Here is a 16,236-nt window from a genome sequence, read left to right on the forward strand (position 1 = left end):
AAATTGATAAAAATTCAAAAAACTAATATGAAGTATAGTAAGACCTTAACTACAACTTCCTTATGCAATTAACTATGTGTACAATTATTTTATTTATAAAATATCATTATTTGTGTTATTTCAACGACTAAATTAATGATATTTTACTGATGAGTCACTTTATAATAGAGATGTTCATGGGTTGGGTCAGGTTCTAACAAAATTTTAGGACTGTTTGATAGGCTCAGGCTTGGCCTGACCTGACCTGAAAAATGTGCTTAAAATTTTGCTCAAGTTTGGACTAGATAAAAATTCTAAAATCTGGGCTCGGCTAGGTCTGCCTCACCTGTATTAAATTTTTATATTATTTTTTATATACTTTTTTTAAAAAATATAATACATCAAAAACACTAAAAACATCAAAATAAATGTTTCTCAATAAATTGAAAATAAATTTAAAAAAATCTTTATACTTAAATAACACAAAGATAAGTGCAACTTAACAAATAAATGCCTCTAAAATAGTAGCAAAATTAACAATGACATAAGAGTTATACAATATCCAAACAATAACAACAAAATAATAGTAACATAATAGTGAAAATGTAGCAAAACAGTGGCAAAACAACCTTTTTAGTTTTGTAAATCCGAACCGAGCTAAGCTTGAGCAAAATATTTATTACCTGAGGCCCGACTCACTTTCTGAATAAGCTTTATTTTTGCCGAAACCCATTTTCGAGCTTATATTTTTACTCAAATCCTCTAATTTTTCAAGTGGCATTCGGGTTGAGTAACCCAACTGATAGATAAATTTACTCTATAATAGTAAGAATTTAATTTTTTTTGCTGGAGAGAAGGACAAATTTATGATATGTGTAAATTATTGGGTGAATTCCTCATCAATTAAATAGATCTCTTTCTATTGATTATTATGTTTGACATTTTCCCTACTATAATTATAAAAGAAAAGAAAATGGAGTTCTTATTTTTGAAAATATATAATTTGGGTTAAATTATAAATTTAAAATCGAAAATGTTTTTGAATGAATTTACTCTAAATGTGAGTTTGGATGGACAGTGTGTTTAACTGCGGTTAGTGTAAAAATAACGGTGACAGTGAGATTAGATACTGTAGAGTGAGACAAAAAGTAGCTAAACGCATCGCACCACATCCAATCGCCTATCCAAACCCACCCTAAATATTTCTATTTTTAATGTTAAATTCAAATATTTTGATTAAAATATCATTTTAATATTTTGATGACTCAATTAATTTTTTTTAAAATTTAAAAACACAAGTAATAATTTATAAATGTCTGATACATAACCTTATATAATAAAAAATTAAGTGAAAATTATAAGTGTTTACGTAATATTAATAAAATCTATATTTATTTAAATTTAACTTGATTTAAAATTTAAAATTTTAATTAATTTTATTCATATTCGTATTAAAATTAAAATTTCGAATCTTAAATCAAAATTTAAACTTGAAGAGAGAGCGTGGAATTGATTGATGTAGTATAAATGAAGATAGGCCGAAAGCGGTGGTACCCTACGCTTGGGGCCGTTGGCACTTGGCAGCAAGGGCCCTCCAATGCAGTTGGGAGGTGGAGGCAATTTGGAAGTATTTGAAAGGCTGTACTTAAAATCATTATTATTTAACCTCCCCTAATTTGGCACTTTCTGAATCAATTAACCCTTTTTAAACAAATAAAATTAATTATTTTCCTGCTAACCAATCATTTAATTCCATCCTTAATTTTATTTATTATAATTTTCGAAACAAGAAATAATAACATACAAATATGGTAACAAGAAAGCAAAGTTCTCCTCATTTCCTGGTTCACATGCAATTTTCCTTTGACTCTTCTTGTTCTTATCCTCCTTAAAAAGGTAAATGTTAATAAAATAAATTTAAAAGACAAACCCTTTAAGAAGCCTAAAATTCCAATCTCTTCCACAAAAATGAAAAATCCCAATTTCAAAACAGCACCTTTTCTTTAACTTCGGGTACTTCTCCTTTTCAGTTATTTTGACTCTTTTGGTTTTTTGGAAAAGCTTCATTTTTGTTGTTGGGTTTTCTTGATAGGTGGGGTTTTGTTTACTTTCTTTTGTAGTTATTCTTTACTTTGATTCTTTGCCCATCATTTTTTTTCCTTTTACCAGATTCACCACCTGTTTTTTTTTAATTATTATTATTTTTTGTTTGAAACACCCGCGTGCATGTTCTTCAGTTTGTCTGATCTGGATTGGATCACAAGGTTCTTTCCTTTTTTTTTTTACTTTGAAGAGTAGTAAGAGAGAAAGAGAAATGGAGGTGTTTTTGATAGGGTTGAGTGCTTGAAAATATCTTCCTTCTTTTTTGGGGAGCATTGTTTGGTTGCTCAGAAAAAAAAGGAAGGAAGAAAGAAGCAGGTGAGAATTTTTTGGATCTCTATTACGTGCCCCCCCCCCCAAATGATTCTTTTTGTTTATCGTAGTTATGATAACTGTCTAACACTGCATTTACGATGGAATTTGATTTGGGTTTGATTGGTTTTTGGCTGAAATTACGATTTACTGCTCGTTCTAGTGAAAAAAAGTTGTGAATTGTTTTTTTACTCTTTTAATTTTTGTGTGAATCTGTTGGTTTGTAGGGTGGATTAGTGTACTTATGTGCTTCCATTGTTAGGGGACTTTGAGTTGAAATTGAGTGTTCTAATGTTGAATGATTGAAATTGGGTATTAATTGGAAGCTTAATCTTGGGGATATGGCGGGTATTGATGTTTCTAAGTATGCACATAGTGCTGTGCACAAGGCTGTTGCTACAAAGGATTATGCTGGTCTTAAGAGGATACTCGCGGCGCTCCCACGTCTTGGGAACCCGACTGAGATTCAAACTGAAGCAGCCTCATTGGCCGAGGAAGAGAAGGCTGATGCAATCTCTGCCGTGATTGATCGGCGCGATGCTCCTAACAGGGATACTCCTCTTCACTTAGCTGTTAAGCTTGGTGATGAAACTGCAACCGAAATGCTTATGGGTGCTGGTGCTGATTGGAGTTTGCAAAATGAACAAGGATGGAGTGCACTCCAAGAAGCGATTTGTAATCGGGAAGAAGCTATTGCTATGATTATTGTTCGGCATTACCCGCCATTGGCATGGGCAAAATGGTGTAGGAGGTTGCCTCGCTTGGTGGGAACTATGCGAAGGATGAGAGACTTTTACATGGAAATCACATTCCATTTCGAGAGTTCCGTGATACCTTTCATTTCCAGGATTGCTCCTTCGGATACATACAAGATTTGGAAGAGGGGTGCAAATCTGAGAGCTGATATGACTTTGGCTGGATTTGACGGATTCAGAATTCAACGTTCAGATCAGAGTATTCTTTTCCTTGGTGATGGTTCCGAGGACGGGAAGGTTCCTCCTGGATCACTATGTATGATCTCTCATAAGGATAGAGAGGTGATAAATGCTTTCGATGGTGCTGGTTCTCTAGCAACTGATGAAGAGGTTCGACAAGAAGTGGCTGCAATGTCTCAAACTAATATATTCAGGCCTGGTATAGATGTGACACAGGCAGTTCTTTTGCCGCAAGTAACATGGAGGCGACAAGAGAAAACTGAAATGGTTGGTGCTTGGAAGGCTAAGGTGTACGATATGCACAATGTTGTTGTTAGCATCAAATCTAGGAGGGTGCCTGGTGCCATGACCGATGATGAGTTCTTTGCAGCTTCCAATGGAAATGAAACAGAAAGTGAGGAGTTTGATGAGATCTTGACAGAAGATGAAAGGAGACAACTTGAAGTTGCTCTTAAGTTGGATTCTTCAGAAATATCCAATGAGAACGGGGATGGCATTATTGGGCATCGCCATAGTTGTTATGAGTCCAGGGAAATCCCTATCGAGGAGACCAATGGTTATAAAAATGTAGAGACTAAGCAGGAGAAGAAAGGATGGTTTGGTGGATGGAGGAAACGGGAGCCGAAGCATGAAGCGCAGAGGAAGATTGTGCCACCTAGAAGTTCTCTTTCTATAGATGAGAAGGTGAGCGACTTGCTTGGAGACTCTCCATCTGGGAATCAGATAAAACCTGGTAGGCATTCTGTGGAGATTGTGGCAAGGGATGATCATCGGAGGACTAGAGATTCACGAACAACTTCCACTAGTTTGGAAAGTGGTAATCGGCGCAAGGATAGTGGTCGGGAGAATGAGTATAAGAAAGGGTTGAGGCCTGTTCTTTGGCTTTCTCCAAACTTCCCGCTGCAAACTGAAGAACTCCTGCCATTGCTAGACATTCTTGCAAATAAAGTCAAGGCAATTCGTCGGTTAAGGGAACTGCTCACTACAAAGCTTCCAGCTGGAACCTTCCCTGTCAAGGTATGTTCCTTTTATGAAACTTTATGTGCCTTTTGCTTTAACATTATTTGCCTTTATTGTTCGGATTTGTGTTCATTGTAATAATGCGCATTTCTTAATGACCGTATATATTTATATGTATTGTTTTCTCTAATGATCGGCTGGTCTCGCTCCTAGATAATCATGGGAAGGCATTTCCATACAGAGAGATGTGGTTTTCAAAATATAGGTTTTTTTTTTAATGTCAGAGTGGTCACCTAGACAATTGTATATGGTTTTCTGCTTGATACTTTGAGGCTTGCTGATTACTCCATTAGATAGAGCTGTTAGTGAGTTGAGATGTTATAAACCATTTAATCTTACACAATTAGAATCAACATTGGGCTTATACTTGATTTTAGTAGAGTTTAAGACTAGGATTTTGGCATCTTTGTGTCTGGTATAAGATCCAGTTCTTCCCTTCATCTATTGATGGAGATATGGATACATTCTTTCGTGTCAATGGTGCCAATGTACCGAACTCATTCCTCGGTTTTGGGGCTCTCTGCAAAAGATAAAAGAGAAAAAATAGGAATGGTGGCTAAGCAAAAAGAATGCTACTCATCGCCATCATTATCCAGTAATGATTTGGAAGTCCAAGAAAATAACCTGTATCAAACAAAAAGGACATGTAGTTGGTTTTGTTTACCTAGCAACATCTCTTAAGGATTTTGAAGCTCCTATTTTTATGTTTTCTTCCAACTAAAAGTTGCATATTATTGAAAGCTTTGACATGTTTTGCAATCTGTTCCAAGTTTGGCATCTAGTGATTGAGGTATAGGAGGGACTCGTCCATATAGGTTTACTGAAATGGAAATCATATGTTCATGGGATTGCCCTTTGCTGTAGGCTCGACATTTGCAGTCCGTTTTTGTCTATGCTGTTATTTTCTATTCCTATACATTTTTCTAGCATTTAAAAGCGGCAGTCTCTTATTTGGTGTTAATTCCAGAAACTTTGTTTTGTCTAGATTTCCTAGTTGTTTCGATTTCAAGTCAAATACTCTTGTCTGATTGATGGTGTGCTTGGTTTCTAACATGATTGTAGCTCATATATATGTGTATGTATTTATATGAATTAGGACACTACAAAGTACTCTTAGAGTAGGAGTTAGACTAGTTTTATGGATAAGTTTTTGATGATTAATTCTGTTTGTGATGTGTAAGGAGTTCTATCTTGTTGCTTGTGGTAGAAAATATTTAATTTGGAATTTGAAAGTTATTTATTGGTATTTTGAAAAGATCATTTGAATTATAAGAGTGGAGTATCCTCAAAACATGTAATCACCTACATTACTCGAACGTGAGGGGTGCGTTTTGAATTTATTCCATATATTTAGAGGGTTATATTCTTGTTCTCATGTTTGAATGTGTGCTGGTGATAGGTGTCAACGTAGTTGCTCAGCCGCCAAACCAAATGCATGAACATGGTTTATGTTGTCTCATCAATTACATTATTTTAGCTTTGTACTAAGAAATGCTCATTGTTGCACTTAGGTTGCAATCCCAGTGGTTCCAACAATCAGGGTATTGGTTTCTTTCACCAAGTTTGAAGAACTACAGCCAGTGGACGAGTTCTCTACACCCCCTTCAAGCCCCGGTGTTGGGCGAGAAAGCCCTGCGGTGACACATGTGACAGGTTCGTCCTGGTTTCAGTGGATAAAGGCACCGTATCATCGGCCGAGCTCATCCAATTATAGCCACAACAAGATAGAAAATCTTCAAGATCCATTTGCAATACCCCAAGATTATACATGGATCACAGCTGAAGCAAAGAAAAAGAAGATGCAAGAGAGGAGCAAATCAAAGAAAGGTAAGAGTCAGAACCATTTGAAGTGAGACTGAGAAGAGCAGATAATTGAATAGGAATTAGTTTTTCATTAAACTTTAAAAAAAAAAAAAGTGTTTCAATTAATGAATGAAAAAGAACAAAAAAAAAAAAAGAGAATGTGATTCTTACATTTTACACACAGCATTTGGTTGGCATTTTGGTGGTGGTCTTTGGATTTACTGATTTACATCATTACTTGTGAAGCGACTTACCTTTTGAATACTGACAGAAATGGCAGCAGAAGTTTATTATATATATTCTGGATATCAGGATTTTATTGATCCTGTAAGTCGTTTTTATTCTTGAAAATCGGGTTTTAGGTTGGGTTTAGTTTTATAAAAGTCAATATAATATTAAAAGATTATAGTAAATTTTGGATTATTTTATAATATATTTATATGAAAATGTAAAATGTAAAAATAATATCATAGGGTTGTGAACATAGAGCATTGGAGATTAAGAAGTACTAAACTATTATTGTTGTAAGTTCAATATTTTTATCAGCGTTATTGTGGGCTTGTTTGTGTTTTTCAATTTTCTTCCTATTAGTCTCTGCGATGGAGCTTGCCAAGATCATCTTAGTATAATTTAAACTTAAGCAAAATAATTTAATTTAATGATAATATATTCTTTAATATAATTTTGAAAAATAAATAAAAATATTCAAAATTAATTTAAAAATAAAAAAAACTTGAACTAACCAAAATGCACCTATATTATCAGTAATAAAATTGAAGAATACATTTTTGATATTATTTTTAATTTAAAATCAATATGTATCACCAGTACAATAACATGGACGAACATGGTTAAATGTCCCTATTTGACTTATATTCTTTTGAGAACTGAGTGGAATCTAAGGCAAAGCAAGGTTCTTTCAAGTCCTAATTATGATGAAAAGCATGGGAATTTTATTATATGCTGTCTTGTGGATAATTTAGCCATCCAAGTGTGTTGTGTGAAAGACATGTTAATTAGTTTAATATTAATTTTCTTTACAAAAAGTAAAGTGAGATAACAAACAATTCAAATCAATTTTAAAGCATCTTAGCCATGATGCTTTTTTCCTTTTGTTGCTGTAGAGGCGTGTGCATTTATGCCATGATTCTGGTAATGACCAAAGTTTTCAATAACTTTGCCTTTTCGGGGTCCTACACGCTTAAAGATCTGCAAACTCCATGATAATGTCAAGTTACCCATTACCACCTTTCTTGGAGTGTCAACAACTTCGAGGTTTTTTTAATTAAAGTTTTGGATTTAAATTTTGTAGATGCAAAATAAGGAGAGCTTATAACTTCCCGTCTAGGAGATTGACTTGGTTTGACTTTAGATTTAGTTAAAGCCCAACATGACTAATAGACATAGGAAAATTTTGAGAAAATTTTAATTTCACATGCATTTGGTCAAGGTCATAAAGAAATTTAATGGTTGGTTGAAAGGATTTATCATTTTTTTTGGTAGGTAGCGATTCTCTCGTTTAATTTTGAACACACTTCATCATTCTGTTCATTACGAAAGCGCATAAAAATTATTTAGTAACACATGTTTTAGAATTAAAAAAATAAATATCGAAAATGAATATAGCATTTCTTTAGAGAATAATATCTCTTACTGAATCCGCATATATGTTAAATAAACTTAAATACAAAAATTTTTAAAAATGAAACATTAAAATGACACAACGTGCACCTAAAAGGAAAAGGAAGAAACATATTCACCAGTTGTGCAACAATTATGACCAATATTTGGTTTTGTTGTGCTTTGAGGGTAGGGCATAAGGGAACACTCAAAATTTAACAACCCCCACAACTAGAGAAGGGGGTGGGGGGACCCTCTTCCTCTTCTCCCCATGCTTCAGATTTATAGACATTGATTGCACAATGAAGACACTTTGTTAATGTGGGCACTAATTAAGCATCAAACATCATTTCTTTCATGCATTCCTTCCTTAATTAACAATTAACAAATCACTTTGGGTCATTGTTAACTCCAATGCATCCTACATACATCTATTATATGAACTAATTGAATTATACATTGAGATGTGGAGAAATTGGACTTCGACTCATTTGGCTAACAATGAATAGGCACTAAACAGTGCAAGATTCATGCATGTAAATCATGTATACAATTTTCTCATCCAACATTATATCAGAAAGATCATTACTAAGATCATGTTGAAGGAGGACTTTTTTTACCTACAAGGGGAATGTTGCTTCATTGAATGACACAAACGCAAGACCTCCTAACCCCTTCCAGCTCCCCATCATCTGACACACTTTCACAATAGAAAACCATGTCAGAAATATATTGAAATTGGTTGATTTACTCATCATATTACAAGCAAAGTGAAATTTATAGTAAACTAGCTTGGGATTCATCAAACACAAGTATCTTAACTAACAAGGCCTTTTACCTTGGCTCGAACTCTCGAACATGAGCAATATCTTTTCCATGAGCATCTGGCCAACTTACTTTCCTCCTTTCAGTCTTCATTAACTCACCCTCTCCATCATTATCATCTGCTGCTGCTGTAGTTGTTTTCTTCAGATTACTCTTCAGAGTTGGGTTTGGTTCAATGTGGGAGCCATTAGTCCCACTGCCATTGCTGATCTTGTCGATGCTTAACTGTAATTCATCATTATTGTTATTATTACCTGCTGCTTCTTCCATGACCCCATCTTTAATGTTCTTTTCCAAACTAGTCCTCTTCTTGATGTTGCTACTGCTGCTGCTTCTATTGCTAATAATCTCTTCTTCTTTGCTACTCGAATTCCTCGACGGCACATAGCAAGAGCAGACTAAAGCAGTGCACCGGTTCTGCGCCGACGCCGCCAGGAGTGCAAGCCCTAATCCCAACAAAGCTTGTGTATATATTTGCTTCTTACTTGTTGGTCACCATGAAAACCCTAAACCCTAAATGTTATCCGGCCCGAGCGAGCTTATACATATACATATGTATTTGCTTCTTTCTTATTGATCATACCATGAGATCATGAAAACCGTGGTTGGTTTCTTATGTCTCTTTGATCTAAGAATACCAAATAAGAATGGTGAAGGAACAACTTAAGCTATAAATATAGAAGGCATACATATGATGTATTAGTGTAACTTTGCTTTACATAGAAGATAGTGGGATAGGAATAACAAGATGTGGCCGATTTTTTTTCTATTTTTAATTTAAGATTTTTTTCTTTGGTAGGTGTAGAGAATGTGATTGTGGAGATTTAAACTCTAGACCTTAATCCGTTAATATAGAGCCTAAACTACTTTGAATTTTGAATGATTATAGAGTTACTGAGTTTTCTTATAAAATATTTTTCACAAAATTATTCATTACTCATTTTTCTTTTACCTTTGAATTTATAAGTAAATTCATTAATCATTCATTCATTTTACACATTCAAAATATATTGATAGTTAAACATAATAATTAAATAATTTTCTATCCATTTAAGTTTTTGATAGGGTTAAATTATAGGGTTTAAATTTAACAATTATTTTCATATTGAGGTCTGAATTTTTTTTTTGTTGAAGTTAACTCTTGCACTTGGAAATTGTTCCCTCACATTGGATTTCAATTTTTTTTGTCCAAGTTGGTTCTTAAACTTGACAATTGTTCCTGCATTAGGGTTTTTTTTTTTCAAGTTGGTCTCTGATATTTCATTGAAAACGTTAAAGCTCCTGCCCCAGTATAGAAACAATTAACAAGTTCAGAACGCAATATAAGAACAATTGCTAAATTAAAAGATAGACCAAAAAATTAAACCCAATGTAATATTTATTACCAAATTTAGATCCTTTAATCCTTTTTGAAATAATCGATTGCACAATTTTATTGAAAGAAAAACAGGTGCAATTATGTTATGATATAACAGCTCTCCCCACTTGTTTTCTTTTGCTTTTTGCCATCAGCACTCATTAGTGAGGCGAAAATGGGGAGAAGAGAAAAAAAGAAGAAAGAAAGACAGGAGTGGTCATCACCCCCACACCCAACCTTTTGACTGTTTGTGTGGGGTGGAATATGTAGTCATTGTTTCGTTGTAGTTTAAGTTTGAGATAGGCATCTAATCTTTCATTCTATATATATATATATATATATATTTGCTTTCTCGTTTTGTTTTTTTGCTTTATTCATGGCACGAGAGCCTGCAATCAATAAGTAGTAAAGAGATAAAATAATTAATAGTTTTAAGAACATTATTATAGGAAGAAAAAAAAAAAAAAAAGAAGCAGCAAGGGCATGGTAATATTAATGGGTTTGTTTACAATCACTCTATTCGTTTCTTCTATAGAGTTTAGGCCTAGGAAATTGCAACACCAAAGCATCGCCCACGGGAAGCAATAGTTTAGTGAGAGATGGTAGGATTAGGAGGTTTGATTGATGTGTTTATAAACTCTTTATCTTTTTAATTAATTTATTTTTATATAAAAAGGTTTGTTTGAATAAATCCACGATGTATAAATTTATGCATTTTTAATAAATCATATTATTAATAAATAATAGTAAGGTGAAATTGATTAGATAATTAGAGTTTTTTTTATTAAAATAAAGTTATATAAATTTTTTATATTTTTCTTAATTTATTTATTATACATAAAAATTTCATCTCCTATACAATTTTCTTAGGTAGGGGTATTCAAGTAAATTTCACCTCTTTCTCCTCAACAAAAGGATTCTTTGGCTAAAGATAGGCAAGATTAGATTATAGAAAACTTTCTTTCCTAAGCCTCCCTCTCTACTCTTCATGCTTCCGACCAACCAATGCCTCTCAGTTCACCAAATGAACCACTTATAACCACTATTTTTCACTTTGTGTATTAATAATTGATGCGGTGAATGTGAATTAAACATGCAATTCTTTAAAATTTGATGACCCTCAAGGATAAATTTCACATAATTTAAAGCATCATGTGATGAACTTTGTTGATAAACGTAATAATAATTAACTTTTCTAAGCATATTATAAACAATTATTAACGTTTTCTCAAGTTCTTCATGAATAAGTTTCGCACGACTTAAAGTATTGTATAATAAACCTTGCCAACAAGTGCTCATGGTAACCACAAACTTTTTCAAACATACCTTGACAAAAGGTATGATTATATTATTAAAAAAATTTGATGTTTCTCCCCGTAGGGATAAACATTGCTTAGCATACTTTGTTGGGAACAACTCACAATTAGTCTTGCTAGTAGTAGTTTACGGTCGGACTTGGTCTTTTTAAGCACACCCTAGCAAAATGTATAATCAATATATTAAAAATTTATCAACATTTTTCTCAAGTTTCATAAGGATAAATATTACACAAATTAATAGCTCTCTAAGTATTGAGCATACACCTTCTCAAGTGTAGCTAAATATTGAGCTTACACCTTCTTAAGTTAACTTTCTAAATTTTGAGTTTACACATCCTCAAGTATAAAAATTTAGGTTTACACCTTATATACAACTTTTACGTTTCAAACTTATACCTTCTCAAGTACAACTCACTAAATTATAAGCTTTCACTATATTTAGTACAAACTACCTTTCCAGACACTTGATGTTTTGAGCTCGCATTTCTTCAAGTACAACTTCCTTATCAAACACTTAGCGCAAAACTCCTCAATCATGCATTGCCTTTTCAGGAACATTGAACCTTCACGAACATAAAACCTCTCTACACCCAAATTTTCATATAAAAACGTTTTAGCTTTTATAAGCAACAAACCTTTTTAGACACATATCACATTCTCATATATTTAGCCACTTTTATGAAATTAAACATCGAAATGTAATGTTAAGTGAAACTCCCTAGCCACCGTACAACTCTCAATCCAATCGAGTGAATCATCTTAAAACATATCTTTATTGGTAGTCAAAAACTCCGAACATCTTTTACAACATAAAAGTTAAATAAATAAATAAATAAAACATTTCACACACAACTCAAGTTCTTAATAAGGTAAAAAGATCACAACTAAAGCTCCTAGACCCGGCCCAGGAAAATCGGAACGGTCGGCCCGTTAGACAGTAACGAATTGTTGGGTCTAGAGGGCTGGCTTTTTAACACTTTCCACATCGTACTTGGGAGAGGGAGATTTGAGCTAAGCAGCGAGTCGGGAGGGAGACAGAGTCGAGTCGACTCGAGTGAAGCTACTCGCTGTTTCAATCAAACTTTCAAATCTTTTGAAGCCAAACCTAATCCATCAGGTCGGTTCTTGAATCATCATTTTCAACTCCGTGTTGATGATTGTGTTTACTTTTTGTTTGATTGCTTAGAAAAGTAAGGAAAATAAATGGAAGAGAAAGGATAAATGAATGACTAATTTTGGTCTTGACTTTGAAAAAAAATACAAAATCTGCAATTTAATTCAGTATAAACACTTTCTTTTCTTGCATGTCCTAAAGGAGAGAGATTTTTGTATCATTTAAGAAAAGAAAAAAGATCTCAACAAGTTCACAGCAGCATTTCAACAATGAACAGGTGCGAATTCCTTTCTGGTACCTTTTCTTTTCGTGAATTAAGATATTTTTCGGTGCTTATTTAGCTTTTAATGAAGGATTATCTGCTGTAATAATAGGATTTTTGCAACAAAAGCTGGCTCAAATGTTTATAGATTGAGAATTCCTTGGAGGCCACTTTCTAATGATGCTGCCCCACTATTATCTAGCCAAAATGCTGGAAACCCTGAAAAAGTATTTTTTTTTTTGTTTAATTATATTTGCTTCCTGTAGTTTCTGGTTTTATTTCATGTTTTACTGTTGTTTTTAATTTAAATATAGCTAATTGTTCTTTTGATGGTTCTTATAGGTTTTTTCCCCTTTTAATTTGTTTTATAATTAGTTATATAAATTGGTGTAAAATATTGGATTAAGTTTTTTTTTTTTTAACATTTTAGGAGAGTGAAGCTAAACAATATGACATTGCAATTGTTGGAGGTGGCATGGTTGGCCTGGCCCTCGCTTGTTCCTTAGGTAGCTAAATTATTTGTATTTGCCCGTCTTCTTATTTTATGCAATTTATATTGTCCTATAGATATGGTTCATCAATTTTGCAAATGTGTAAGCATTCATCCATAGGCATCACGATTGTGATAACACATAGATGCTAGTGACACTTATAAACATGTATAATTAGAACTTGTAATCTTACAGAGCATGTTATTGAGATGATGAAATGTTTTAGTTTTTGTACTATCATGTTAATTTGCAGCTAGTAGACCGCTAACAAGACACTTGAATGTTGCCATCATTGATAGCAATCCGGCTTTGGGGAGAAAACACTTCATTAAGAAAGAAGACCTCCCTGACCCAAGGGTCAGTACAATTACACCTGCGACTATATCTTTCTTTAAAGGTAACTAACAGACTGTATTAGACAACTTTAATCCTTATGTTGTTGTGACCATTTTGGGAAAATCAAGAAATAGTTGTATGCTAGTATCTTCAAAATATTGAAAAATGTAATTTAAAGTGGAAAGTTAGATATTGGTTGTGTTTTAGTAAAAAACTATAAGATTATGATGTTAGCCATGGTTTTTCAAATGAAAGCTGATTGTTTTAGGACTATCACTAGTATCTTTAGACCCTCCATCTGTAAGGTAAGCATGCTAGAAAGGGAAAATGTTTGCCTAATTGATTACTAAGCATTGCTTTGACTAGTTGATATTTTCCCTTGATTTCCCATGCTTGTTTGTCATGTTTATTCTGCTCTCAGTAACAGTGGTAGCATATATTGCAGATATTGGTGCTTGGCAATTTGTTGAGCAGCATCGACATGCCTACTTTGATAAGATGCAGGTGCTGGCTGTTATATTTGCTCTTTTGCAGATGATGTCTTTTTTGTTATGGCCATCTTATTCATTGTCTTTGTTGAAATAAGAACTGTGTCCTAGTTCCTTGGACATTGTTGATTTCAAATGGCACCTAGAATGTATTCAATTAAAAAAAAATGCTAACAGATTCATTATACCTATTATAGGTTTGGGACTATACTGGTTTAAGTTATGCAAAATACAATGCTAGGGATGCAGACAAAGAAGTACTCGGGTAAGTGCCTGCTATAAACCAAAGAGGTAGTTATTATCATCTTTACATGCTAATGCCTATGTGCTGGTTATTGATACAACATTAGGTGCGTTGTGGAAAATAAGGTGCTACTTAGTTCTCTGCTGTCGCGTGTGCAGGTATTGATTTGTCATAAAACCTTTAGCTTAATTATTCTCACTTGAAGTCTTTTTTCTTATCATTTATCCTTTGAACAGTTATTTGGTCCTCATATTTCTGCTTCGAAGACAAAAAATTGTCCACTTTATATTGAATTTTTTTGTAGGACATTCCCACTAGTAATATTGTAAAAATGTGCAGTTTATTTTCTTCTATGGTCATGTTTTACGTTCACAATTGAACCTAGGTAAATTAAATATTTTCAGGAAACAGATTTGCCGAAGAAAATATACCCATCAAGATTGAATTCAATGTCTATACTACCAAATTCTTCATCCTCGGAAGTTGACAGCACATTATCGATGACAGCATTGTTTACTCATGGGCGTTTAGCAAAGTTAGAACTGGAGGATGGCAATAGCCTATACGCGAAGTTGGTGGTAATTGAATTTGCACCTGGATGAGTTATATTGCTCGTTTTGAATATAATAGGCTGTCTTGAAATATTTCAGATGGCATTTTTCATTCATAAATTTTTTATTGGTGCAAGTTACATGAGATTTATCTCAGGTAGGAGCAGATGGGGGCAAATCACGAGTTAGAGAGTTAGCAGGATTCAGAACAACGGGATGGAACTACTCACAGAATGCCATCATATGTACAGTTGAACATGATGTAGAAAACCATTGTGCATGGCAGAGGTTTCTACCTTCTGGTCCGCTTGCTCTTCTGCCTATAGGTGATAAGTTTAGCAATATCGTTTGGACTATGAGCCCGAAAGAGTCATCAGAGTTTAAATCAATAACCGAAGATAACTTTCTGAAAGCTGTAAATCGTGCTCTGGATTATGGTTATGGTCCTCATCCTACACCAAGCATATTGGGTAGTTCAGACTTATTTTCTTGGCTCAAAGGAGGTATCTCCAAGTCTGCTAATGATTGCTTTGAAATCCCACCAAAAGTAATCAAATTGGCCTCTGAAAGAATGGCTTTCCCATTATCCTTGAGGCATGCCAACGACTATGCGTCAAAGCGCGTTGCTCTAATTGGCGATGCAGCTCACACTGTACATCCTTTGGCAGGCCAAGGAGTTAATTTGGGTTTTGGAGATGCATCTACTCTTTCCAGTGTCATTTCTGAGGGCATTGCAGTAGGAGCGGACATCGGGGAGGTACGTATAAAACAAACCATTGCCCTCTTTCTTTCAAGAAAGAATCGTGGATCCTTAAATTGTGGTGTTTTAAACTGTTTCAGGTATCACTACTGAAGAAATACGAAGCAGATCGAAAACCAGCGAATGTGATGATGATGGCAGTACTGGATGGTTTTCAAAAGGCATACTCAGTTGATTTTGGTCCATTAAACATTTTAAGAGCTGCTGCATTTCATGGGGCTCACCATATTTCACCACTTAAAAAGAGCATCATCTCGTATGCGTCGGGGGAGACGAGATTGCCACTATTTGCCTAAAGAAGACCGTCATCAAAATAATCACTGATAAATTAGGTTTAGAGTGTTTTTTTCCTTGTACAGGAGTAAATTGTTTTCAGCAAAGCTTTTACGAATAATATGAGACGAATTGCATTAAACAGCTCGGTTATTGAACAAGTAGAATTCAAATATATTTTGATTTAAGTAGTTTTTGCAAAAATATAAAATTTCATTTGTATTAAAGAATTATAAGATGAACTTGATTTTGTTTGTTAGATAAAAAAAGAATTTAATGGGCCGCTTTCCGTGGTGTTTACCTACTTTATTCTTTGATTATGCTGGTGGTGATTCGATCTATCCCTCCTTGTTCACACATTTGAACAAAATTTTATGACTAGCTATTTACCGGAAAATCAATTATTATTTGATTTGGTCGAGGTAAATTCTTTTGTTTATCTTTAAA

General features: G+C 33.9%; 3 protein-coding genes across 6 annotated transcripts; 2 read left to right on the forward strand and 1 right to left on the reverse strand.

Annotated features, from left to right (window-relative positions):
• The first annotated feature begins 1,903 nt into the window (after positions 1 to 1,903).
• Positions 1,904 to 6,446, forward strand: LOC105800349 (uncharacterized). Of its 2 annotated transcripts, none has more exons than XM_012631426.2 (3): positions 1,904 to 2,397; positions 2,619 to 4,343; positions 5,858 to 6,446. In XM_012631426.2, exons 2-3 carry the CDS (start codon positions 2,733 to 2,735, stop codon positions 6,197 to 6,199), a joined length of 1,953 nt encoding a protein of 650 aa, XP_012486880.1. In that variant the 5' UTR covers positions 1,904 to 2,397; positions 2,619 to 2,732; the 3' UTR covers positions 6,200 to 6,446. The 2 variants fall into 2 exon arrangements, with proteins under 2 accessions (XP_012486880.1, XP_012486881.1); XM_012631427.2 differs by having other exon boundaries at positions 1,905 to 2,071.
• A 1,618-nt stretch (positions 6,447 to 8,064) lies between these two features.
• Positions 8,065 to 9,362, reverse strand: LOC105800351 (uncharacterized). 2 transcript variants are annotated; one of them, XM_012631429.2, is made up of 2 exons: positions 8,608 to 9,362; positions 8,065 to 8,461 (listed from the first exon to the last, which is right to left on the reverse strand). In XM_012631429.2, the coding sequence occupies exons 1-2, from the start codon at positions 8,862 to 8,864 to the stop codon at positions 8,458 to 8,460; spliced, it is 261 nt and encodes an 86-aa protein (XP_012486883.1). In that variant the 5' UTR covers positions 8,865 to 9,362; the 3' UTR covers positions 8,065 to 8,457. The 2 variants fall into 2 exon arrangements, with proteins under 2 accessions (XP_012486883.1, XP_012486882.1); XM_012631428.2 differs by having other exon boundaries at positions 8,065 to 8,469; positions 8,608 to 9,349.
• Positions 9,363 to 12,260: 2,898 nt separating this feature from the next.
• Positions 12,261 to 15,977, forward strand: LOC105800352 (uncharacterized). Of its 2 annotated transcripts, none has more exons than XM_012631430.2 (11): positions 12,261 to 12,387; positions 12,586 to 12,661; positions 12,738 to 12,873; positions 13,077 to 13,152; positions 13,391 to 13,534; positions 13,919 to 13,977; positions 14,159 to 14,226; positions 14,312 to 14,363; positions 14,610 to 14,783; positions 14,914 to 15,513; positions 15,597 to 15,977. In XM_012631430.2, the coding sequence occupies exons 2-11, from the start codon at positions 12,654 to 12,656 to the stop codon at positions 15,810 to 15,812; spliced, it is 1,533 nt and encodes a 510-aa protein (XP_012486884.1). In that variant the 5' UTR covers positions 12,261 to 12,387; positions 12,586 to 12,653; the 3' UTR covers positions 15,813 to 15,977. The 2 variants fall into 2 exon arrangements, with proteins under 2 accessions (XP_012486884.1, XP_012486886.1); XM_012631432.2 differs by having other exon boundaries at positions 12,291 to 12,387; positions 12,759 to 12,873.
• The last annotated feature ends 259 nt before the right edge of the window (positions 15,978 to 16,236 follow it).

The sequence above is a fragment of the Gossypium raimondii genome, chromosome 9 (assembly GCF_025698545.1).
Source record: "Gossypium raimondii isolate GPD5lz chromosome 9, ASM2569854v1, whole genome shotgun sequence".
Lineage (NCBI taxonomy): Eukaryota > Viridiplantae > Streptophyta > Magnoliopsida > Malvales > Malvaceae > Gossypium > Gossypium raimondii.

Bases quoted from the DNA above. Each gene is read 5' to 3' on its own strand.
- LOC105800351 (XM_012631428.2), bottom strand. From the start codon at position 8,864: ATGGAAGAAGCAGCAGGTAATAATAACAATAATGATGAATTACAGTTA. The intron at 8,470-8,607 runs GTAAAAGGCCTT...CTATTGTGAAAG, and splicing joins GTTCGAGAGTTCGAGCCAAG to TGTGTCAGATGATGGGGAGC.
- LOC105800349 (XM_012631426.2), top strand. From the start codon at position 2,733: ATGGCGGGTATTGATGTTTCTAAGTATGCACATAGTGCTGTGCACAAG. The intron at 4,344-5,857 runs GTATGTTCCTTT...TGTTGCACTTAG, and splicing joins CTGGAACCTTCCCTGTCAAG to GTTGCAATCCCAGTGGTTCC.
- LOC105800352 (XM_012631430.2), top strand. The intron at 14,364-14,609 runs GTATTGATTTGT...AAATATTTTCAG, and splicing joins CTCTGCTGTCGCGTGTGCAG to GAAACAGATTTGCCGAAGAA. The intron at 15,514-15,596 runs GTACGTATAAAA...AAACTGTTTCAG, and splicing joins TAGGAGCGGACATCGGGGAG to GTATCACTACTGAAGAAATA.